This window comes from Cavia porcellus, unplaced genomic scaffold (genome assembly GCF_034190915.1).
Source record: "Cavia porcellus strain 051 isolate PalLab524CR breed Dunkin Hartley unplaced genomic scaffold, mCavPor4.1 scaffold_32, whole genome shotgun sequence".
In the NCBI taxonomy this organism is placed as follows: Eukaryota; Metazoa; Chordata; class Mammalia; order Rodentia; family Caviidae; genus Cavia; species Cavia porcellus.
The window spans coordinates 30,088,103-30,106,074 of NW_026947515.1; the positions used below are offsets into that span (position 1 = coordinate 30,088,103).

Sequence of the window (17,972 nt, forward strand, 5' to 3'; positions counted from 1 at the left end):
CGCGACCAATGACACATCCCGTCAGCCCCTAAGCCACACCCCCCCGCCCACAGCCAATGCTGAGTGCCGCCAGCCCTGCCCTGCCCCGGGCCCCACCTCCGCCTTTCCATTGGTGGTTAAGGCGGGCCTTTCCATTGGTGGTTAAGGCGGAGCAGGATCTTGCGAGGGTGCCTCCCGTCATCCCCAGGATCCCAGGTCCACAGACCCCAAGTGGAGCCCGGGAGCGCCGAAAAGCAGTCACTCAGGCAGAAAGACAGTGCAGAGATGTTTAATAGGGAAAAAGTCTGCTCGGAGCAGAGGCTCAGTATCGCCGCTCTGCTGCACACCCAACACAGAGAAAGATCGCTATAAAGTTAACACATTTAGTAGGAAATAGTAGAAATAGAGGCGGCCCTGAGAGTAGCTGGGTGAGTGAGGTAAGGCAGCTGTGGGCTCCTCTGCCAGCCAGGCCCAGAACCTGAGCTCTATTCTCACAGAGAGACCTGCTGCCACCCCTTTTTATAGAGAAGGTGCCCTGGGGTCAAGCCCACATTGGGGGGCACAGCAGTGCAAGGTGGCTTCCCACGGAACAAATGGCTAAAAATGTCAGGGTAAAATGTCACCCAGGAGCTCACATGAGGCTTCATGAGGACAAGCCGGCCTTCGCAGTGACACATGCCCCTGTATAAAAGTTCCAGCCATTTTCAAAGTGCCAATTGTTTGTCAACATCCAGGTTGGGCCAGGGATCTAGCTCAGCAGCGTGGTGCTTGCCTGGCAAACACGAGGTCCTGAGTTCAATTCCCGGTACCAAAAGAGAAAAAAACAAAAAACAGATTATATTGCTTTCTTCCTCTTTGCACGTTTGGCACAGCCCCTGCCAAACCAGCCCCCTAGGATGGCGGCTGAGCTAAGTGGAGCACTCTGGTCCTCGGATGGGGCCTCCTCTCTGTTTCTGCATAGAGACTTGCGACTGTGGCTGCCTTCTTCACCAGCACGTAGGGGAGTTGCCATGGAGAAGATAGGATCCTGCCACCTACCAGAAAGGGAAAGCGGCATCAGGTGGACCTGGAGGCACTCGGTCACAACCCGCCCTGGCATGGGAAAAACTGCCTCAGGAGGTCACCTGCCCTCCTGGCTCTTCCCTCCCTGTGTTTTAGCTGTGGCTGTTCCCAAGCTACAGAAGAGCTGCAGGAGAGGTAACCTCCTTGGGTGGCAACTCACAGGCCAGAACCACCCTCACTGGCCTCCTCAGAACTCAGTGTCTCATCCACAGTGCAGGCCCAGGGTCGGGTGGCTGAGTCCAGGACTCCTCTGTCTCCAGGGGTGAATCACTAGCAACTCTGGGCCCCACCTTTCACTCGGATGGCCAGGGGCAGTTAGACCAGACCCTCTTCCCCCTTCCCAGACTGCTTGATGGAGGGAGGCAAGGCTAGCTGACTAGGGAAGTGTGGCCTACAGACTACACTGTGAAGGAATCATGTGTCTGAGATGTAGAACCACAGATTATAAACGTAAGATACGGATATGCACTGATAAAGAAAATGAACTAAGTTAATGTAGAAAAAAAAAAATACAGGACACGATAGGCCCACGTCACAGAACACCACAAACATAACATACAAGAATTGCCAGGCCCAGAGGTGAAGGGATCCTTAATTTCTTGAACCCTTTGATTAAAAGAAGTTATTGATTTCCCCTATAAGACCCTGAAAATTCACAGAGAAAGAAAGTGTAAACTTTTTACTCAATACATAAACCAACTCTAAATTATCACAAATTCTGAATTAAGACATTTAGTTCAAGCTTCCCCCAAATACACCAGCTCCCAAAACCAGGACACTAAGAGTCTGTATAACCAGAGCTGCTGAGTTTTCATCCCCTCCAGGGCTCTTCCATCCAGGTTTGTCTGACAGGCCAATGGTAATGTGGTAATAAGAACGTACTGGCCATCCCCTCTCCCTGCAGGGCTTCTGAGCACAACAGCCAGGCAGAAGAGTGTGTATGTGTAGTCTTGCCTCAGACAGCCACGAAGGCCAGTCCCTCTGGCTGCTACCATGCTTCAGTCGCACCTTAGCTCTCACAACACCTCAGAGCTTCCTCCACACTGCTCACAGGAGCAGACAGACACAGCCCACCACACAGAGGGGCAGGGATGTTGTGGGGATGTGGCTACATCCACTCACCTGTTGTAGAGGGGGATCTCTAAGCCCAGTTCACCCATAAGGAGCCGCATGACATCATCACACTTCCCATGAAGCTTCAGGGCAGCCCAGTCATCCTTTGGAGTCCACTGACAACGGGAAAGGTGAGTGAGGCCAAAACTTAGCCCTTACCAGAGGCCTGTCAGCCTTGAGTCAGTGGCTCAGTGGTTACTTCCCCCAAGCCCACTTGCACATCCAAGGTCCATGAACATGCCACATCCCTCTAATTTGTCTGATGTGAGGCCCAGGTCTAAGGGCACAGTTGTTAGTACCCAAGTTACCTGCAAGTTCACAATGTAGAGCTTGGGCCGCCGGCTGGGGGGCTTGGTCATGCACCAGAGGCGGGGATATTTCTTTAGAACCTGGAGAATGGATGGACAGACAGACACAGCACACGCAGAGAACGAGGCTGCAGAAATGAGTCAGATGCCAACTGGAGTGGGGTTTGGGCAGGGAGGGATGGCAACAATCTCACTTCCTGGGGAGCTCAAGGTGTCATCAGCGCATACCTTCAAGCTGGACCCTAAACACAGGATCGTGTCTGCTTTGCTGGCAGCCTCCGTTGCCGCCTCCCAGTTCAGAGGCTGCCCCAATGTTCCCCTCTCCCCAAAGTGCACAATGGTGTCTCGGAGCTGAGCCCCACATTTGTGACAGGTCCGGCCTGTCTGGTGTCGGTGGAGAGCAGTGCGTTCTGTCACATCAAACACACGCACGTACTCCCTGTTGGGGATGCAGGAAGTGCAGACCTGAGGACAAGAGGGCATGATGAGTGGGACTCACCCACTGCTCAGGCCCCTGGTCCCCTTGGGATGGCTCACTTCAATGTACATGTTCCCATGGAGCTCTGAGATGGCTGTGCGCGGCAGCCCGCTTCGCAGGTGGAGCCCGTCACAGTTCTGAGACACCACATGCTGTACCTAGAAGGCAGACATAGCAGCAGTGAGGAAATGGGTGGCCAAGAGCGTTCAAGATTCAGGGCCATTGGAACCCTGCAAAAAGCCTTGAACGTGAGCCACATGGCAGGTATATCTCAGGGGAAGCAGGGGAGTCCTGTGGTGGGGAGACGGACACCATGTTCCTTCCCCATGAGTGAACAGGAGAACAAATGTCTGTATCATCCCACCATGTTGGACTTAGATGAGGGCAGAGAAGGCCACTCTGCCTTAGATTCATGCCCTCTGGGGTCATTCTATTTCAGATTGCCAAAGGCCCAGGTTGGTCTGCTCTTCCTATGTGGTACTCAGCAGGTCTCTGGAAGTTTCTCAGAAGCTTCCCTTGTGGCTAGGGCCATTTCCAAGAGCCCTGGGGCAATGCAAGAGAAGCTGGAGGCTGGCTGAGAATAGGGCTTAGGACAGGGGCTGCCCTTTCTTCTTGGAGAAGCACAGTAGGGTCCAACAAGAATCTAACCAGCTGCACATTGATCACTCCTGAGCTGAATGGCACCAAGGTGGGGTTCTGGGTCCCAGGCCTGGCAGATATGCCAGCCAGTGTTCTTACCAGCTTTTGCTCATGCAAATGCATGATGCTCATGTGGGTGAGGGTGGGCTCAGCCTCACTCAGGTCGGCAGCACTGCTGGGCAGAAGGGAAAGCAGGGGTGAGGGAGAAGCTAGTCAGGCCCACATGGCCAGTTCCACCACGTGAGAAGGCTGCTGGGTTTTGCTCACCTCACACTTCTCCCTTTCTGAAGCAGCGTCCACACTCCATTTGGTCCCCGGTAATCTGGGATAGAGGCTGCCTGCACATTCAGAAAAAAAAGTAGCCCAGTCAAAGGGCATCTCTGTAGGGACTGGCACAATTCCCAGAAGTGGGATATGCCATATTCCAGGCTGGCCCATAGATTGGCCTATTCTTTCCACAGTTGACCTGCCTGGACCTAAAATGGAGTGTGCCCTGGTACAGCCCCTTCTTTCTACCAACTCTCCCTCTCACATGGCCCAGATCACCCTTCGAGGTGCCATGGAGCCCTGATACCCCCAGACCAGTCTCTCTAGCACTGAGCACAAACATTTGTTCCTCCATTCAGGAGGAGTGGCCAGGTTATCCCCAGGGCCAGGCTCAGCACTCCAGAAATATTTAGCCAGTGGCAAACCCCTGGACAGGAGTACTCCTCCCTTCAAATCCTTATATCCTGAAGCTCTACAGTTCCTATTCCACCTTAGTACATGTATGATGGATGACATAAACATTACCTAATTTATCAAGTTTCTAATCCAACAAACCAGGTACCCAAGAAAAGGAAGCAAGAAAGTATTCAGGATGCAGGCATTCTGTACTCTATTCCAGTTCTTCACTGTTACTTAAGCTCAGAAAAATACCCGCCCCCTAATGATTCAACTGTCATATTCAAGAGTAACCTCAAATGGTAAAGCTCCAGTCAAACCGACTAGCCACTCCTGGTATTTATCACTGCAAGCTTGGCAAAAGGTCACATTATCATTGTTAAACAATCACATGACTGGATTTTATACGTGGCCGTGGGATTTTCGATGCTCTAGCTCCAGCTCTTTATGAGTTAGAACAGTGAATGCACCTTATACATTCTTGCTACTGAGCCTGTTATCTGTCTGGAGATAACCTTCACCCATCTCTCTTTATTTTTGAGGCCCTCCCTCAGCAAGCTCACAGGAAAAGACTTCCCAGCTTTGAATACAGTGTCCATTATTTCCATTTTTGTTTTTGGTTTTCTTAGAGATAGGGTCTTGTTGTGTGGCACACACTGACCTTGAACTTAAAATCTTTCCACTTTAACCCCTGGAACAGCTGGAATTACAAGTATGAGTTACCACCCCCACAAGTATATCTGGATTTGTGTGATAGTAACTTCAAAGTTACCTTTGCATTATGCTTACTTTGTGTGATTACTTTCTTTTTTTTTTGGAACCGGAATCCAACTCATGACCTTGCATTTGCCAGGCAGGAACTTTGCCACTGAGTTAAATCCCTGACCCTATGTGTGATTACTTTCACTTGTGAGGGTTTTTTTTTTTTTAAAGTACCTGGGATATGCCTAAATTGCCTGCACTGGTCTCCACCTTTTGATCCTCCTGCCTCAGTCTCCCAAGTGGCTGGGTTTACAAGTACATATCATCAGGCCCAGTACCTAAAGCTTCTTCCTTAAGAGCATAAATCACTTAGTGTTTATCTATCTCTGTGGGACTGGGTCTGCCTCACACTCCGCAATCACCTGTCAGATCACATGGTCGATGTACCCATCACACTTTCAAAGCTAAGCATGTTCCAGAGACCAGGAAAGCTTCATTGGAGAAAACTCCAGACCACTTCTCTTCTTCACCAGGTGTATTCTGATTCTGTCTTGTTTTCTACTTACCTTCCTTCAACGTGGAGAAAGCAAAGTGGGAAATCAGGAAATGAAAACCCTGAAGGTTAGCTCTGCCCCCATAACCTGGTCAATCAACTGTCCTCTTCGTTAAGAGGGGGCCAGCAAACAGTTACTACAGTTTCCATCTCTGTTCCTTGTCTTTAACTGAGCGACACCTTTAGGTCGTGCGTTTTTAAAAGTCTTTGCCTTAATTTTTGAGTTTTTTCGCGTATCTTTGAGGAAGGAAGACACCCTAGAGTTGCTTTATTTAATTCATTTATTTATTTTTTAAGAGTTCCTTTAATGATGAATGAGTCTAGTACTGATTCTATTCCAGGTCAGTCTCCCAGAAGGGGGCGCCCCACCTCCACCTGGCCTGTCCCGATCTGCCCGTCCCTCCCTACCTACCGTACTGATACCGGCGCCTGTGTAGACCACTAAGTATTTGGCGCTCCGGACGGCGCTGGCCAGCTCCCGGACTTTTCTCCGCAGCTCCTCGGGGTCATCGCACACCTGCTAGGAGCCCGGGCTGGTCATCCTGCCTGCCCATCCCTCCGCCCCTCCAGGGCAGCCGCACAGGACTGACCTCTTCCTGCCGCCGCTTCAGACCCTCACGCCGCCGGCTCCGGCCCTGCAGCTCTGTCACTAGGTCTTCACTCTCGGCCAGCAGCCGGCCCTCCTCAGCGCTGCGCTCCGCTGCCGCTTTCCTCAGGATGCGTGACACCTGCGGGTGGGCGGGCGGATGGGTGGGCAGGCATAAGCGACAGTGTGGGCGAGCGCGGGCGCGAGGCTGGCGGCGGCCTACCTGGCGAAGGCGCTCCCGCTGCTGTTCCTCCCGCAGCCTCCGGACTCGCTCCACCGCCTTGCGCTCGGAGCGGCTCAGACCACCGGCTGCCATCACTCCCAGACCACGCTTCCGGCTTCCGGCTTGCCCCGGAGGACGCTTGAGCATGCGTGCGTCTGGCCCACCCCACCCCTTCCTTCTCCGCGCCCCGCCGCTTCCGGCTTCCCACCTCGCGCACCGCTCCAAGGAAGCACACGCAGATGTTTAAAAGGCGTTTATTGATCATATACAAAATAAAGAAAACCTTATATATCACAAACATACACTATATACAGCAATAAATACCCGGGGGGAGGGTCAGACCGAGCGCTGGCCCTCCTGGACAATAATTTAGCAATAAATACTGCGCAGGGCACAGGTGGGCAGCTAGGTGGCTGCCGCTCAAGGCCAGGCCCTTGGCCATCTTACACTGGTGCGGGGGTCCCAGGCTTCACCCCTCACAGCCAGAGCCCACCACGCCTCACTCAGATCTTCAAGAATTTCCCCACCCCAGCCCTAAAGATCTCAGGCTTCCCTGGCTCAGCCCTCAGCTGAACTCTGCTTGGACACACTTCAACAGAAAGAGACCAACAGAGTGGGACAGGATAGCCCTTGTCCTGTTGCCCTAAGTTGCCAGGAGAAGGCTTTCTGTACCCACTCCCATTTGGTTAAAGGCTTCAGGAACTAGCAGATGGAGGGAACAGGAGGAAGGACAGGGCTGGGACATGAGGCTGCTGGTGGGGTTTAGAACCCAACTATGGTCACCAAAAATAGGGAGGTCTCACAGCGCACTGGGATATTTATACTCCCTTTCAGACTGGAGGCACCCTTGTACCAAAATGGTTATTGAGGGTGCAGCAGAAACGCTGAGGGCCCAGAAGGTACAGTGCATGCCCAGGTCTTGCATGGCAGAAGGAGGGCCGGCCATGGGAAGCTTGGGCACACCTTTACCTCTGTGTGCCACTGATTACGTCCCCTGCTCTCCACAAGTGCTCCAAAACCCAACAGGAAAGCAAAAACATGCCAAGAAAAATTATTCAGTGGCTTCTGGGGGGAAAGTCGTTAATGTGTTGGTTCCTTTCACCAAACCACAGCCTAAAAAAGTAACTCTCAAGATCCCAGAGCGGAAATGGTGAAGCAGGCTGTGGCTCAGGTTTCCCAGGTATGGACAGGAGTTTTGGCCAAGTGGCCACTCCGGAAAGGAAGGGAGCAGGGATGTGGCTGCTGTAGCTTATCAGAGCTGTAAGCCCAGGCACTGGCCACTGAGGCTACTGCTGACAGTCACAGGTGAGCACACGGCCCTCAAGAGCAGACCAAGGGCAGCCTACAGGAGGCCTGGTGCTGGCAGAAAACTCTGCACACAACACAGCAGCCACAGAGCACCTGAACTAATGGCAGCGCCACCCTGGAGCAGCAGGCAGGGACCACAGCGAGGGTGCCCTGGGGCCATACTCTTTGGCAAGAGCTGACCTGTTCACCCTAGATTTTTCCTATGAAATCTGAGTGTACATTTCAAGATAAGAGAGGAGGATAAGGGGCAAAAAAATCAAGGTGGAAGGGAAGACGCACATTATGAATTACTTAGCGGACATGTTTGGGAGACCTGGTCTTGACCAAAGCCCTCAATTCGCTGTGTCAGAAAAGTTGAGAGATGGAAGTAGACGATCATGATACCCTTACAGCAGGAAAATGGAATTAACAGGGATCAGCTAACAGTCAGATGTGGCCACACGATCTACTGTCAATAAATAAAGATGGCAGCAAAGAGGTGAAGTGGCCCTGCAGGGCAGCTTTGACAAGGAGCCAGTATATGCCCCAACCCAAGGAACAGCTGCTCCAAATTCAAAAACCATGAAAAGAAGCATCGCCCAATCATCTAGAGAAGATTCTGTAAACTTTAACCAACCCCCACACTTGTCAACACACAGCCAGTTCTAGCCTCCTCTGTCACTAGCACACTCCCTGTGTACTCTGCACCTGGAGGGCACACTCACTGAGGCACCACCGCCCTGCCAAGTCCAGTGGTGCTCCCCACTCCACTTTAGGGATAAGCATGATCCATTCCTGCTCTCTACTGCTACACAGCCAAAGCTGGCAACTCACATCCGGACCCCACTTAAATGACACCATGGAGTAAAGGGTGATACTGACAGACACAGTTTCCCTTGCAGTGGCCTCAGATACCAATGGGAACATCTAATTACCTTGAGCAAAGGAGCCTGTCAAGGCACAATGGCCAGGAGATACTCGGCTCCTATCACAGGCAGGTCAGACTCTAAAAAATCTTGCTGTCCACAGTGACAGCCCTGTCAAGCTATAGCCTTTTCTCTCACCAGCCCATACTTCTGTGTTTTTCAGAGTCCAAGGCCCCCAGAGAAGATGCCAGCAACTTTGGCAAGAGCCCAAGGCTCATGTGACTAGAGACCAGACTGTAGCCTCTTTCCGGTGGGCATAACGACACCCAGCCAGGCCATATACCCATGAGGAGCTTTCTGTGCCAACCCTGGAAGGAAGCTGGGAGCCTTCACCAGGGAGCTAGAATGGGGAAAGGGGTTTGAATTCTGCAGGAAGCACCTCCAAGTTGAGCAGCAGGTTCCTGGAAGACAGATTCCAAAGGGAGGCAGAAGGAGGTCCCAGAGCAAAGAGCTGCTAGCATGAACCAGCAGAGAAAAACAGAACTAGCTCTAGAGACACAGCCCTTGTTTGAGACTGGTGAAGCTGCCCAGGACCTCACAGTGAGGGAAGAAAGGAGCTTAATGGGGCCCCTGACCAATCTTCATGGGAAGCAACACCCCATATAGCATGGAAACAGTTTAGGATAAATGAATGGTGGGACTCGAAACCCACAAGATGGGCCCTACAGGTCCTGCCTGTGGCTCATGAAGCCTGTATGAACATGCTCAAGGCAGAGAAGGAAGACAGCCCGGGACAGCCTAGCCATGACTTTGTGGGCACCCACAGTGAATCCTTGGTCCCTGCATCACTACCACCCAGGGCTAGAGGTGGTGGATATGGAAGCCGTGGGGGGACCCCAAATGGCCCGTTTCACCATACCCGGCCACAGGGTCAGCCCAAGATCCAGACACACACAGGAAATCAAAGCTCAGCAGGGCAGGAGCAGCAGAGGCCCCTGGCAGACCAGCTGGGAAAAAAAGCAGACGCTGAAAGCAGAAGAAGCAGGGCTGCTGGGCACAGAACCCTCACCCACATTCTGATGGAGCAGGTGCTATCTGAGACCCAGCCCAGCTCAGGTCCAGCAAGCCAACAGAAGAAATACAACCAAATCCAAAAAACAAACACAGGAGACCACACAGGAAGGGATAGCCACAGGTCAAAGGTCACCAGAAGCACCAGCACTTTACGGCTGCACAAAACCTCACCAGGCACGGACGACACCACGGCACCACCACGGCACCGGCAAGAGACGGAAGCAGGAAGGGCAGAAGAGTAAGTCACTTTCGGTACAATTGCAAAAGATATCAAAGGGTGCCTCCGGTTGGCTCGCGGCTTGGCTTTTTTTTTTTTTTTTTTTTTTGTCTTTTTTTAAACTAAGTTTTATAAATAATGTCTGATAACTCTGTGTATATAAAAACTAAACTCCAACAGCCACAAAGAGTTGTCTGTAAGATAACAAGAAAGGGATTTTTTTTTTTAACTAACAAAATTTCTATTATACTTTCTTCCCTTTTCCATTTATACGGTCAAATGTTGTTTTTTTTTTAAAGACAATTTTATAAATACTCTGCAGCTCTTTTTTTCTTTAGCTCTTAAACATATAATTTAATAACTTCGTAAAAGGAACTTTTCTTTTTAAATAAAGGGCTATATAACCACACAAATAGGTCATGTAAACAGTGACACAGGACCCATCGCAGGACACACTGACACACCCTCCACACATACAACCAGTGATTTGGTCTTGTTCAGTGCACCACATTAGGCCCAAGCGCTGTGGCCCCTGCCCCAGTGCCCACAAAGCCCAGGCTGGTGGCTCACCTGTCCTGGGCGCTCGAGGGCATGCCACTCCTCAGAGTAGAGCCCATCTCTTACCACTGGGTTGAGTTGAGCTGTCTGGCTGGGTCTGAAGACAGAACCCCTCTGGTCCCAACCCAGCCCAGCAGCCTGTGTGAGCCTGCAGACTTGCAGGAGAGGCAGGAGAGGAGGACAGACCTGAGACCCAGCACTTTTGCTCACTTGCTCTTGGTCTCTCCCTCGTCCATTCCCAAAGTGCTCACTCTGGACTCCTGGCCCATATGGCCCAGTCCAAAGGGCATTGGGGCAACCCAACATCACTGCCAAACTGACCAATCCCAATATACAAAACACACGCACGACAACGATGAGATCAAAGGGGCTCAGCCCAGCCCCCCTGGGGTGCAGGTTGTGCTTTGCAGGGAAGGGAGGATGGGGGCAAGGAGGAGAGGAAGAAAAAGAGGAAGAAGAGGGACAGGGCTGCCAACTTTGCCATGCGCCTAGTGGCCCCTCAAAAAACTGCCCAGCAATTGCACACATCCCTAAGACCGGGCGTCCGTCTTGGACTTTACTATTGTGATGACACTGGTGGCAGCCACCTTGCCAGGGACCAAGGGCCCCAGACTGGCAGCAAGGGGGCCCCGAGCTGGGGCCACAGGACTTCGGGCTACGGTCCTGGCAAAGTTCTGCAGGGCCTCATACTTGGAACGCAGGGCGTCGAGCTCCAGCTTCATGCTAGCATTCTCTGAGGCCAGCTTCTCCACCTCTTGCTGCAGCTCCGCCTTCTGCTTCTCCAGCTCCTCCTTCTGGGTCACCCGTTTGACACGGCAGCTGGCTGCGTACCCACGGTTCTTGAGAGTGCGCCGGCGCTGCTTCAGCTGGATGATCTCCTCCTTGGACAGGCCCCGCAGGTGCTGATTTAGCTCTCGCACCGACATGGTCACCAGCTCCTCATCCGTCAGGCTGGTGCCATTCTCACCAGGCTCCCGCTTCACCTGGGTGCAGCATAATGCACAGTGTTATGGCAGAGCTGAGGCATCCCTCCCCACACAGCCTTAGCTTCAGCTTCCCCATCCTTGCCTGCTCACCTTCAAGGCCTTGTTTCCTTTATTGGGGGTCGTCATAACCCGGGGGGCACAGTGAGCAGACACTCTGCAAGATACAGAGCAGTGGTCAGGACCTAGCAATCATCCCAGCCCTGCCCTCCCCAGTCACGTGGGGGACCTGCACATTCCCTGGCACCTTGCCAGGGACCCTGCTGCCCAAGTGCCCAACTCCCAGAGCTCTGACCATCACCTGCCCATTCCCCTGATACCTGATGAGGACAGCCTTGGGGCCTTGCCTCTTCTTCAGGTCCTCCACAGCCCTGCCCCTAGACAGCCAAGTGGGGGTCAGGGAGATGTGATGGGGGCAGGGGAACTGAAGACTGCAACAGAGGCAGGGGCTGGACAAAGGGGTGGGGAAGAGATCAGAGAAGCCTCGGGAAGGGCAGGATTAGAAGGAAGACAGCTTTAAAAATAACCCCAGTGAGTACTGTTCTAGCGAGTCATGCTGACTCAGCACATTGCTTCCCTCCCCCTCCCATCCAGAGCCATTCCTGAGCCCAGTCAACAGCGCCCCAGGAGACTGAGGCCAGCTGCAGGTGAGGGCCAGCTAGTGAACCTGGGCTGTGTATTTAGGATGTGACCTCCTACAGCAGCCTCCTTGCAAGTGGCTGGGTCAAAGCCTCTCCTCCCTCTAGGGTGAAGAGCCTGTCCCTCTGGAGATCTGGGGAGTCTTGGTTCTCCCAGAGACTCCTGAATTGGAAGTCTGTCTTCCAGCAAGCTCTGGCTCCATGTGCACACTGGTTGGGAGTCCCCCACCTTCCAGGTGAAGGCAATCCAGCTAGGAGGTGTTGACCTGAGGCCCCTCCAACCCTCCTTGTCTACCTCCTCCAGGATGGAGTAACCATTCTGCGGCTTTGGGTTGCAGCATCCTGTGCCCAGACCCCACCCCGCCCTGGCTATTTCACAAGGGCCCCCACAATTATCCACTGGGGGTGGTGCCCTGTTTGAGGCAGCACAGAATAAGCCCCTCTGAATCACACTGATGCCAACTCCTGCCTGTGGTTGTCAGTATCCACAAGGTCAGGAAATGAGGGCTGCCTCCCCAGTATTCAGCTGCCCCTGATAGCCCAACCTCACTTTTTGGTCTTTGAAGCCTGTGCACCTAGTCTACAGACCACCCGACTCACCCTAGCTCACCAGACCTTCGGGCAGAACACCCCCTGCTCTATCCCTTCCTTTACGAGTCAGCCTGCACTGTAAGGTGGTCTGGAGTCTCCTCAGGAGGCCTCACAGACCCAGGCAATTATGGGCTATGGGAAGAGTATATTCTGAGTTTGGGCAGGGGAGGGGTCTTGACCATTACCAAGGGAGCTAATGTATAGGCTTGGAAAGTAGAAACCTCACCTCACCTCTCCTTGAACAAGGAGGTGAGGCTCCATGAAAAAAGCAAGCAGGGGAAGCCAGAGAGACCACCACAGAAGTCACCATGAGCATTTCAGAGGCAAGAACCCTTCAGAGCTGAGTATTTAGCTTAGCGGCATAAGCACCTGCCTGGCAAGTGTGAGGTTGTGAGTTCAATTCCCGGTTCCAAAAGTAAATAAATAAATAAAAAGAGCAAGGGAAAAAGAATAAAATAAATAAATAAAAATTTACAGTACATAAATTATTAAGGGCTGGGGATTTAGCTCAGCGGCATAACCACCTGCCTTGCAAGCAGGCGGTGGTGAGTTTGATCCCCGGTACTCATTAAAAAAAAAAAAAAAAAGAACCCTTTCAGATCAAGGGACAGGAGACCAGCGCTGGAAACCAGAAGGTCCCCAGCAGATTTCTCCTACAAGCTGGCCCGAGGCCCAACCGGGGAGCAAGCCCTCTTCAGGAGGAGCTCCAGGCCCTAAGTACAGATTAGGGTTACAGGGACCCTGCTCTGGCTCAGGCTTTCCCATCCCCTTCTTCCTCCACCCTGACTGCTGAGCACAATGACAAGAGTGACTTCCTGAGGAGCTCACACGGAAAAGTGCCGAGTGTGGCGGCTAGGAGCCAGAAAGTGCCTCCTCAACAGATTTCACCCTCTGCAGAAGGCCTGAACTCAGCACAAGCATAGCCAACTGCCTCTAATCAAAGGTGTGCACGAGTGCGTGTGCGTGTGTGTGAGAAAGAGAAAGAGAAGTAGGCCTTAGCAAACCCTATGCCCTGTGTCACCTCTGCCAAGAGTGGCACTGCAAAGACTGGGCAGAAGGAGACTCCAGAGTCTGGGTGATCAGGGAGAAGCTGCACCATCTCAGCCCTCCTGCGGGTCCTGAAAGCTGGTCGGGGCTGGGGCTCTGGAATCCTTCGCCTCCACTTCCTCACAGCCTGAGCCTGTCTCATGGGAGGAGGCACAATGGTCACAGGAGCCACCTACTCAGGCTGAGTGCCAGGGGCAACTCCATCTCCCCTCACACAACCCAAACATCAGCCCAAACTTGACACAAATAAGACATAGGCACTCGGTCCACCTGGCCCGCAGATCTCAGTGGCCAAAACTCCCAGGGAGTTTAGGCTTAGATTCTCTGGCACCTCAAATTCCAGAGGCACCTCCTCCAGAAGCCCTCAGTAACCAACAGTCAGTCTTCTAAAAGACTCTAAAACGTCACTTCCATTAAAGCATTAAGTGACTGGACACTTAAAAGAAACACCTGCTGGGGATCTGATGGGGAACTTTTCTGAGCTTTCCATGATAATACACAGCTGGCTGCAGCACAGACACTACAGGTTCCCCACCCTTGTTCTAAGGCATGCCTTTCCACCCGCAGAAATGAGGTGAAGTGTGAAATCATCTGGCACCTGAAAACCCAGGACTTGCGCAGGCTTCATGTGAGATGAAGCAAGTACCAGAGTGCTAGGAGTTAGGAAGACACCTTAATAGCAAACCACAAGGTCAGTTTGAAGAAGGAACTGCATGAGGAGTACAGTAGAGAAAGTGAGCACCTATCTACCGCTAAAACCCTGAGAGACCAGAAACCACAGCATAATCTAAAGAAAGGCAATTTGAGATGCAAGAGGTAAGGGCTGTCACTTCCCAAGAGCCAGGTGGCTGGCCAACCAGCAGGGCACACTTTTGAAGTCAGCAAACTTGTTGCAACACTGAAACCGCACACCGCAGGTGGGGACAGCTCTGGTGTAACTGGGAACTGCATCCCTTGAATCCCGTGCCTGCACCCTGAAACTCCCAACCTCTGTCTCGATCTCCAGCTTCCTAATTGCCATTTCGCAGTAGGGCTGCTTCTACTTCCTCCATAGCACACACCCCTCTGCCTACCACTGCCCCTCGGTCCTCTCTGCTCAGCCCGGCCGGCCAGACCAGTCACAGGGAAAGCCTGCTTCCCAGCCAGTCTGGCTCTGCCCACCTAAGCTCCTCCCTCTTCTGACTCAAAGAACTGTTTCCCACTTTGGGGAGCCGGCCCAAACGTGGAACCAAGGCCAGCTATCCACGGAGTGCCGACTGGGAGGGACGCAAAGGCCTGGGCTTCACCTTCTACCCGGGAGAAAGTTAGAAGCGTGCCCTGAACTCCTCCTCGCCCCTGCCTCCAACTCGCAGTTCGCCCAAACTTGAGACGCAGCCCAGCAACCTCACCGTCCAGCATCTTGCCCTCCGCCCCGGAGTGGCCCGCTCGCCCGCCCCGGCCCCGCGTCTGCAGGAGCACCGAGTGACCTCATGCTGATGACTCAGCACGTCTCCCTGGGCTCGCGCGCGCGTGGCGAGCGGGAGCCGAGCCGCGTCGCCGCCGCCCCTGCCGGCCAGGACTCTGCTTCGGGAGGCGCGGACCGACACCTGATGAGTCAGCGGTTCGCCGGGCCCGCAACTAGGGACCCCATGCGTCCCAGCCCCGTCCCCGCGACCCCCGCGGGGGGTGCCTAGTGTCCGCCGCGCGCACACCCGCGCCTGGCCTCGCCGCTGCCCGGCACACCCGAGCGCTAGGGTCAAGAACTATTTCCTAGGCAGTGGGGAAATGGAGGCCCCGGGCGCCCAGAGGGTTCACTATAGACCTCTGGCCAGGCCCCAGCGCCCGCCCACCGGGCCCGGGCCCAGCGCACTCACCACACTGCAGGCCCAGCAGGCCAGGGGGCGGGGACCGGCGAGAGGGGTCCGGGCCCGGGGTTGGGGTTGGGGGGTGGCCGCCTACGCGGGCCAGGCCCAGTGCTCTGCGAAGGCCAGGCCGGACAGGGCTCGGGAACCGCCGTCGCCGCCGCCGCCGCCGCTCCTCAGACGTCACATGATGTTTGGTCACGTGGGCTCCATTCATGAAGCGGCGACGCGGCCGGCCTCAGTTTAAAGGGGAAGCGGCGACAGGGCGGGCGCATTCCACTGCGCCTGCGTAATCCCGCGTCGTCGCCCCGAGCAACAGGCGCCGCGCCCCAACAGGTCTCGCGGGACTAGCCTCAACGCGCGCCGGTGCGGCCACACCTCCGCCGAGGCCCCAGAGCCAGGCGCCTGAGCAAAGGCTGGACCCAGGCTGAAGGGGTATGGCGTGGGTGTCATCCTTTATGCACACAGGCTTCCCATGGTTCTTCCTCCACATAGGCTGATCTGGGGTCTGGTGTCTAGCGGGGAGAACCCTCGTGGTGCTTTCTTGTTCTTGCACTAATACCCAATTTGTTACTCATGGCTGGGATGATTCTTACGTCCCAGATAATTAGCAGTCTGGCGGGGATGTGGCTTTTCAAGGGCATAGCCGAGACCCCAGCCCACGTCCTCAAAGCTACAACCACTAGGCCTCTTTACTCATTGATGGCTCCCCACCTGGAGCTGGGTGCGCCTCAGGGAGTTCCTGAAAGGTGTCTGATAACACAGGAATTCAACGTTGATGTATGAATTGCAGCTTCACCCACCACCCTTCCTAGGGCTTGAACCTGAGGCCTTGTGCTTGCTAGGCAGGCACTCCCACCACTATGCCACACACTGGTCTACCACAGACTGCATTGTTTCTCTCTTGAGACACTTAACATCTGTCTGGATCTTCCCTCTGACTCTGAGTCTGATTCTGCCTTTTCTGTAAGAAGACCCTAGCACTGTTGAAAATTTCCAGAGAAAGAACTGACAAAGGGAAATTGGAAGGGTCCAATTTCTGCCTGATTCTGCACTTATTTTATTATAAAAATTTTTAAATTGTTTTTGAGCCAGGGTCTTGCTATGTAGTTGATAATGAGCGTACTGAACCTTAAGCTCACTAGATAGCCTAGGCTGGCCTCAAACTCTGTGTGATCGTCCTGCCTCAGCCTCTGGAGTGCTGGATTACAGGCGTGCACCACCACACCTGTCACTGCTTCCCCCTCCCCCAGTACTGGAGATTGAATCTGGGGCTTTAGCACTGAGAACATCCCCCTAGCCCCTTTTCTTATTTTTCACGTTGAGACAGGGTCTCACTAAATTACTAAATTGCCCAGGCTAAGCATGAGTCTTCAATCCTCTTGCTTCAGTCTCCCAGAGTGCTGGATTTATAGTTGTGTGAGCCACCACATCCGATCAGTTTCTGGACTTTGTACTCAGTTCTCTTTCCTTCCCAGGAATAGAGCCAAGAAGGATGACTCTGCCAGGTGGGCAAGAAGGTGACAAGGGAATAGCCAGGCTCCAGTGCCCTCAAGGGATTCAGTGAACGTCTGATAGGGACCAACCCAGGAGTCCCCAAATCCATCCATCTGGCAAGCCTCCAGGAAACTGTCTTCGAGTGACTCCTCAGCACATTGTCACCAGCTGCTGTCTGGACGGTTCTTGTTCTCTTCTCCCTAAGGCAGTGGATAGGAACTTTTACCTTTGTTCCTCACACTGGGCATAGCCCAGATATCACAAAATAGAGGAGTTCGGTATGCTCATTATATCTTTAAAGCTCTCACCTTTTTTAAAAAATGAAATTTAGTCTGATCACATTGTCTAGGCTGCCTTCCAACTCCTGGATTGAAGAGTACCTGGGAGGTGGGCATGGTGGGGCATATCTATAACTCCAGCATTCTGGAAGACTGAGATAGGAGGATCACTGTGAGCTCAAGGCCAGTCTGGGCTACAAAGTGAGTTTAAGCCAGCCTGAACTGCATAGTGAAACCCTGTCTCAAAAAATAATAATAATAATAATAACAAAGCTGGGTGTGATGGCACACTTCTGTAATCCCAGCACACAGAAGGCTGAGGCAGGACGATTGTTGCAAGTTAGAAACCAGTTTGGTCTCTAAGTGAGCCTCAGGCTACAAAGTGAGCCTGAGGCCAGTCTAAACTGCATAGTGAGATCCTGTCTCAAAAAAGACCAAACCAAACCAAACAAAACAAATACAAAGTAAGCTCAAGCCCAGCCTGAACTGCAGAGTGAGACCCTGTCTCAAAATATACACCAATAAATAAATAAATAAGGCATTTTTTTTTTGTCTTTTTCGTTTTTATCGGTACCAGGGATCAAACTCACGACTGCCTGTCTGCAAGGCAGGTGCTTATGCCGCTGAGCTAAATCACCAGCCTCTAAATAAGGCATTTTTTAAAAATAAGTAAAATAAATTTAAAAAGTATCTGGGTAGCTCAGCACGTTATCCAATACCTGTAATCCCAGCACTTGGGATGCTGAGGTTCTTACCAGGAGTACACCACCATTCCCAGCTAAGCACTAA

General features: G+C 53.0%; 2 protein-coding genes and 1 long non-coding RNA gene across 8 annotated transcripts; 1 reads left to right on the forward strand and 2 right to left on the reverse strand.

The window, feature by feature from the left end:
• Positions 1–252: 252 nt before the first annotated feature.
• Sirt7 (sirtuin 7) lies at positions 253–6,473 on the reverse strand. Of its 5 annotated transcripts, XR_001200142.3 has the most exons (11): positions 6,307–6,473; positions 6,088–6,225; positions 5,910–6,014; positions 3,847–3,917; positions 3,679–3,754; positions 3,000–3,098; positions 2,691–2,927; positions 2,463–2,543; positions 2,164–2,270; positions 1,601–1,686; positions 834–1,013 (listed from the first exon to the last, which is right to left on the reverse strand). XR_001200142.3 is itself a non-coding variant. In XM_003464903.5 (10 exons), the coding sequence occupies exons 1-10, from the start codon at positions 6,451–6,453 to the stop codon at positions 815–817; spliced, it is 1,257 nt and encodes a 418-aa protein (XP_003464951.2). In that variant the 5' UTR covers positions 6,454–6,473; the 3' UTR covers positions 253–814. The 5 variants fall into 5 exon arrangements, 4 of the variants coding, with proteins under 4 accessions (XP_003464951.2, XP_005001510.2, XP_063098283.1 ...); XM_003464903.5 differs by lacking the exon at positions 1,601–1,686 and having other exon boundaries at positions 253–1,013; positions 3,679–3,751; XM_005001453.4 differs by lacking the exon at positions 1,601–1,686 and having other exon boundaries at positions 253–1,013.
• Positions 6,474–6,544: 71 nt separating this feature from the next.
• On the reverse strand, positions 6,545–15,558 carry Mafg (MAF bZIP transcription factor G). 2 transcript variants are annotated; one of them, XM_005001455.4, is made up of 4 exons: positions 14,956–15,187; positions 11,612–11,740; positions 11,385–11,448; positions 6,545–11,291 (listed from the first exon to the last, which is right to left on the reverse strand). In XM_005001455.4, exons 1-4 carry the CDS (start codon positions 15,036–15,038, stop codon positions 10,839–10,841), a joined length of 729 nt encoding a protein of 242 aa, XP_005001512.1. In that variant the 5' UTR covers positions 15,039–15,187; the 3' UTR covers positions 6,545–10,838. The 2 variants fall into 2 exon arrangements, with proteins under 2 accessions (XP_005001512.1, XP_003464862.1); XM_003464814.5 differs by lacking the exons at positions 11,612–11,740; positions 14,956–15,187 and adding an exon at positions 15,421–15,558.
• A 121-nt stretch (positions 15,559–15,679) lies between these two features.
• Positions 15,680–17,735, forward strand: LOC111755443 (uncharacterized). Its single transcript, XR_002790005.2, has 2 exons — positions 15,680–15,843; positions 16,887–17,735. It is a non-coding gene; the product is annotated as an uncharacterized LOC111755443 (long non-coding RNA).
• The last annotated feature ends 237 nt before the right edge of the window (positions 17,736–17,972 follow it).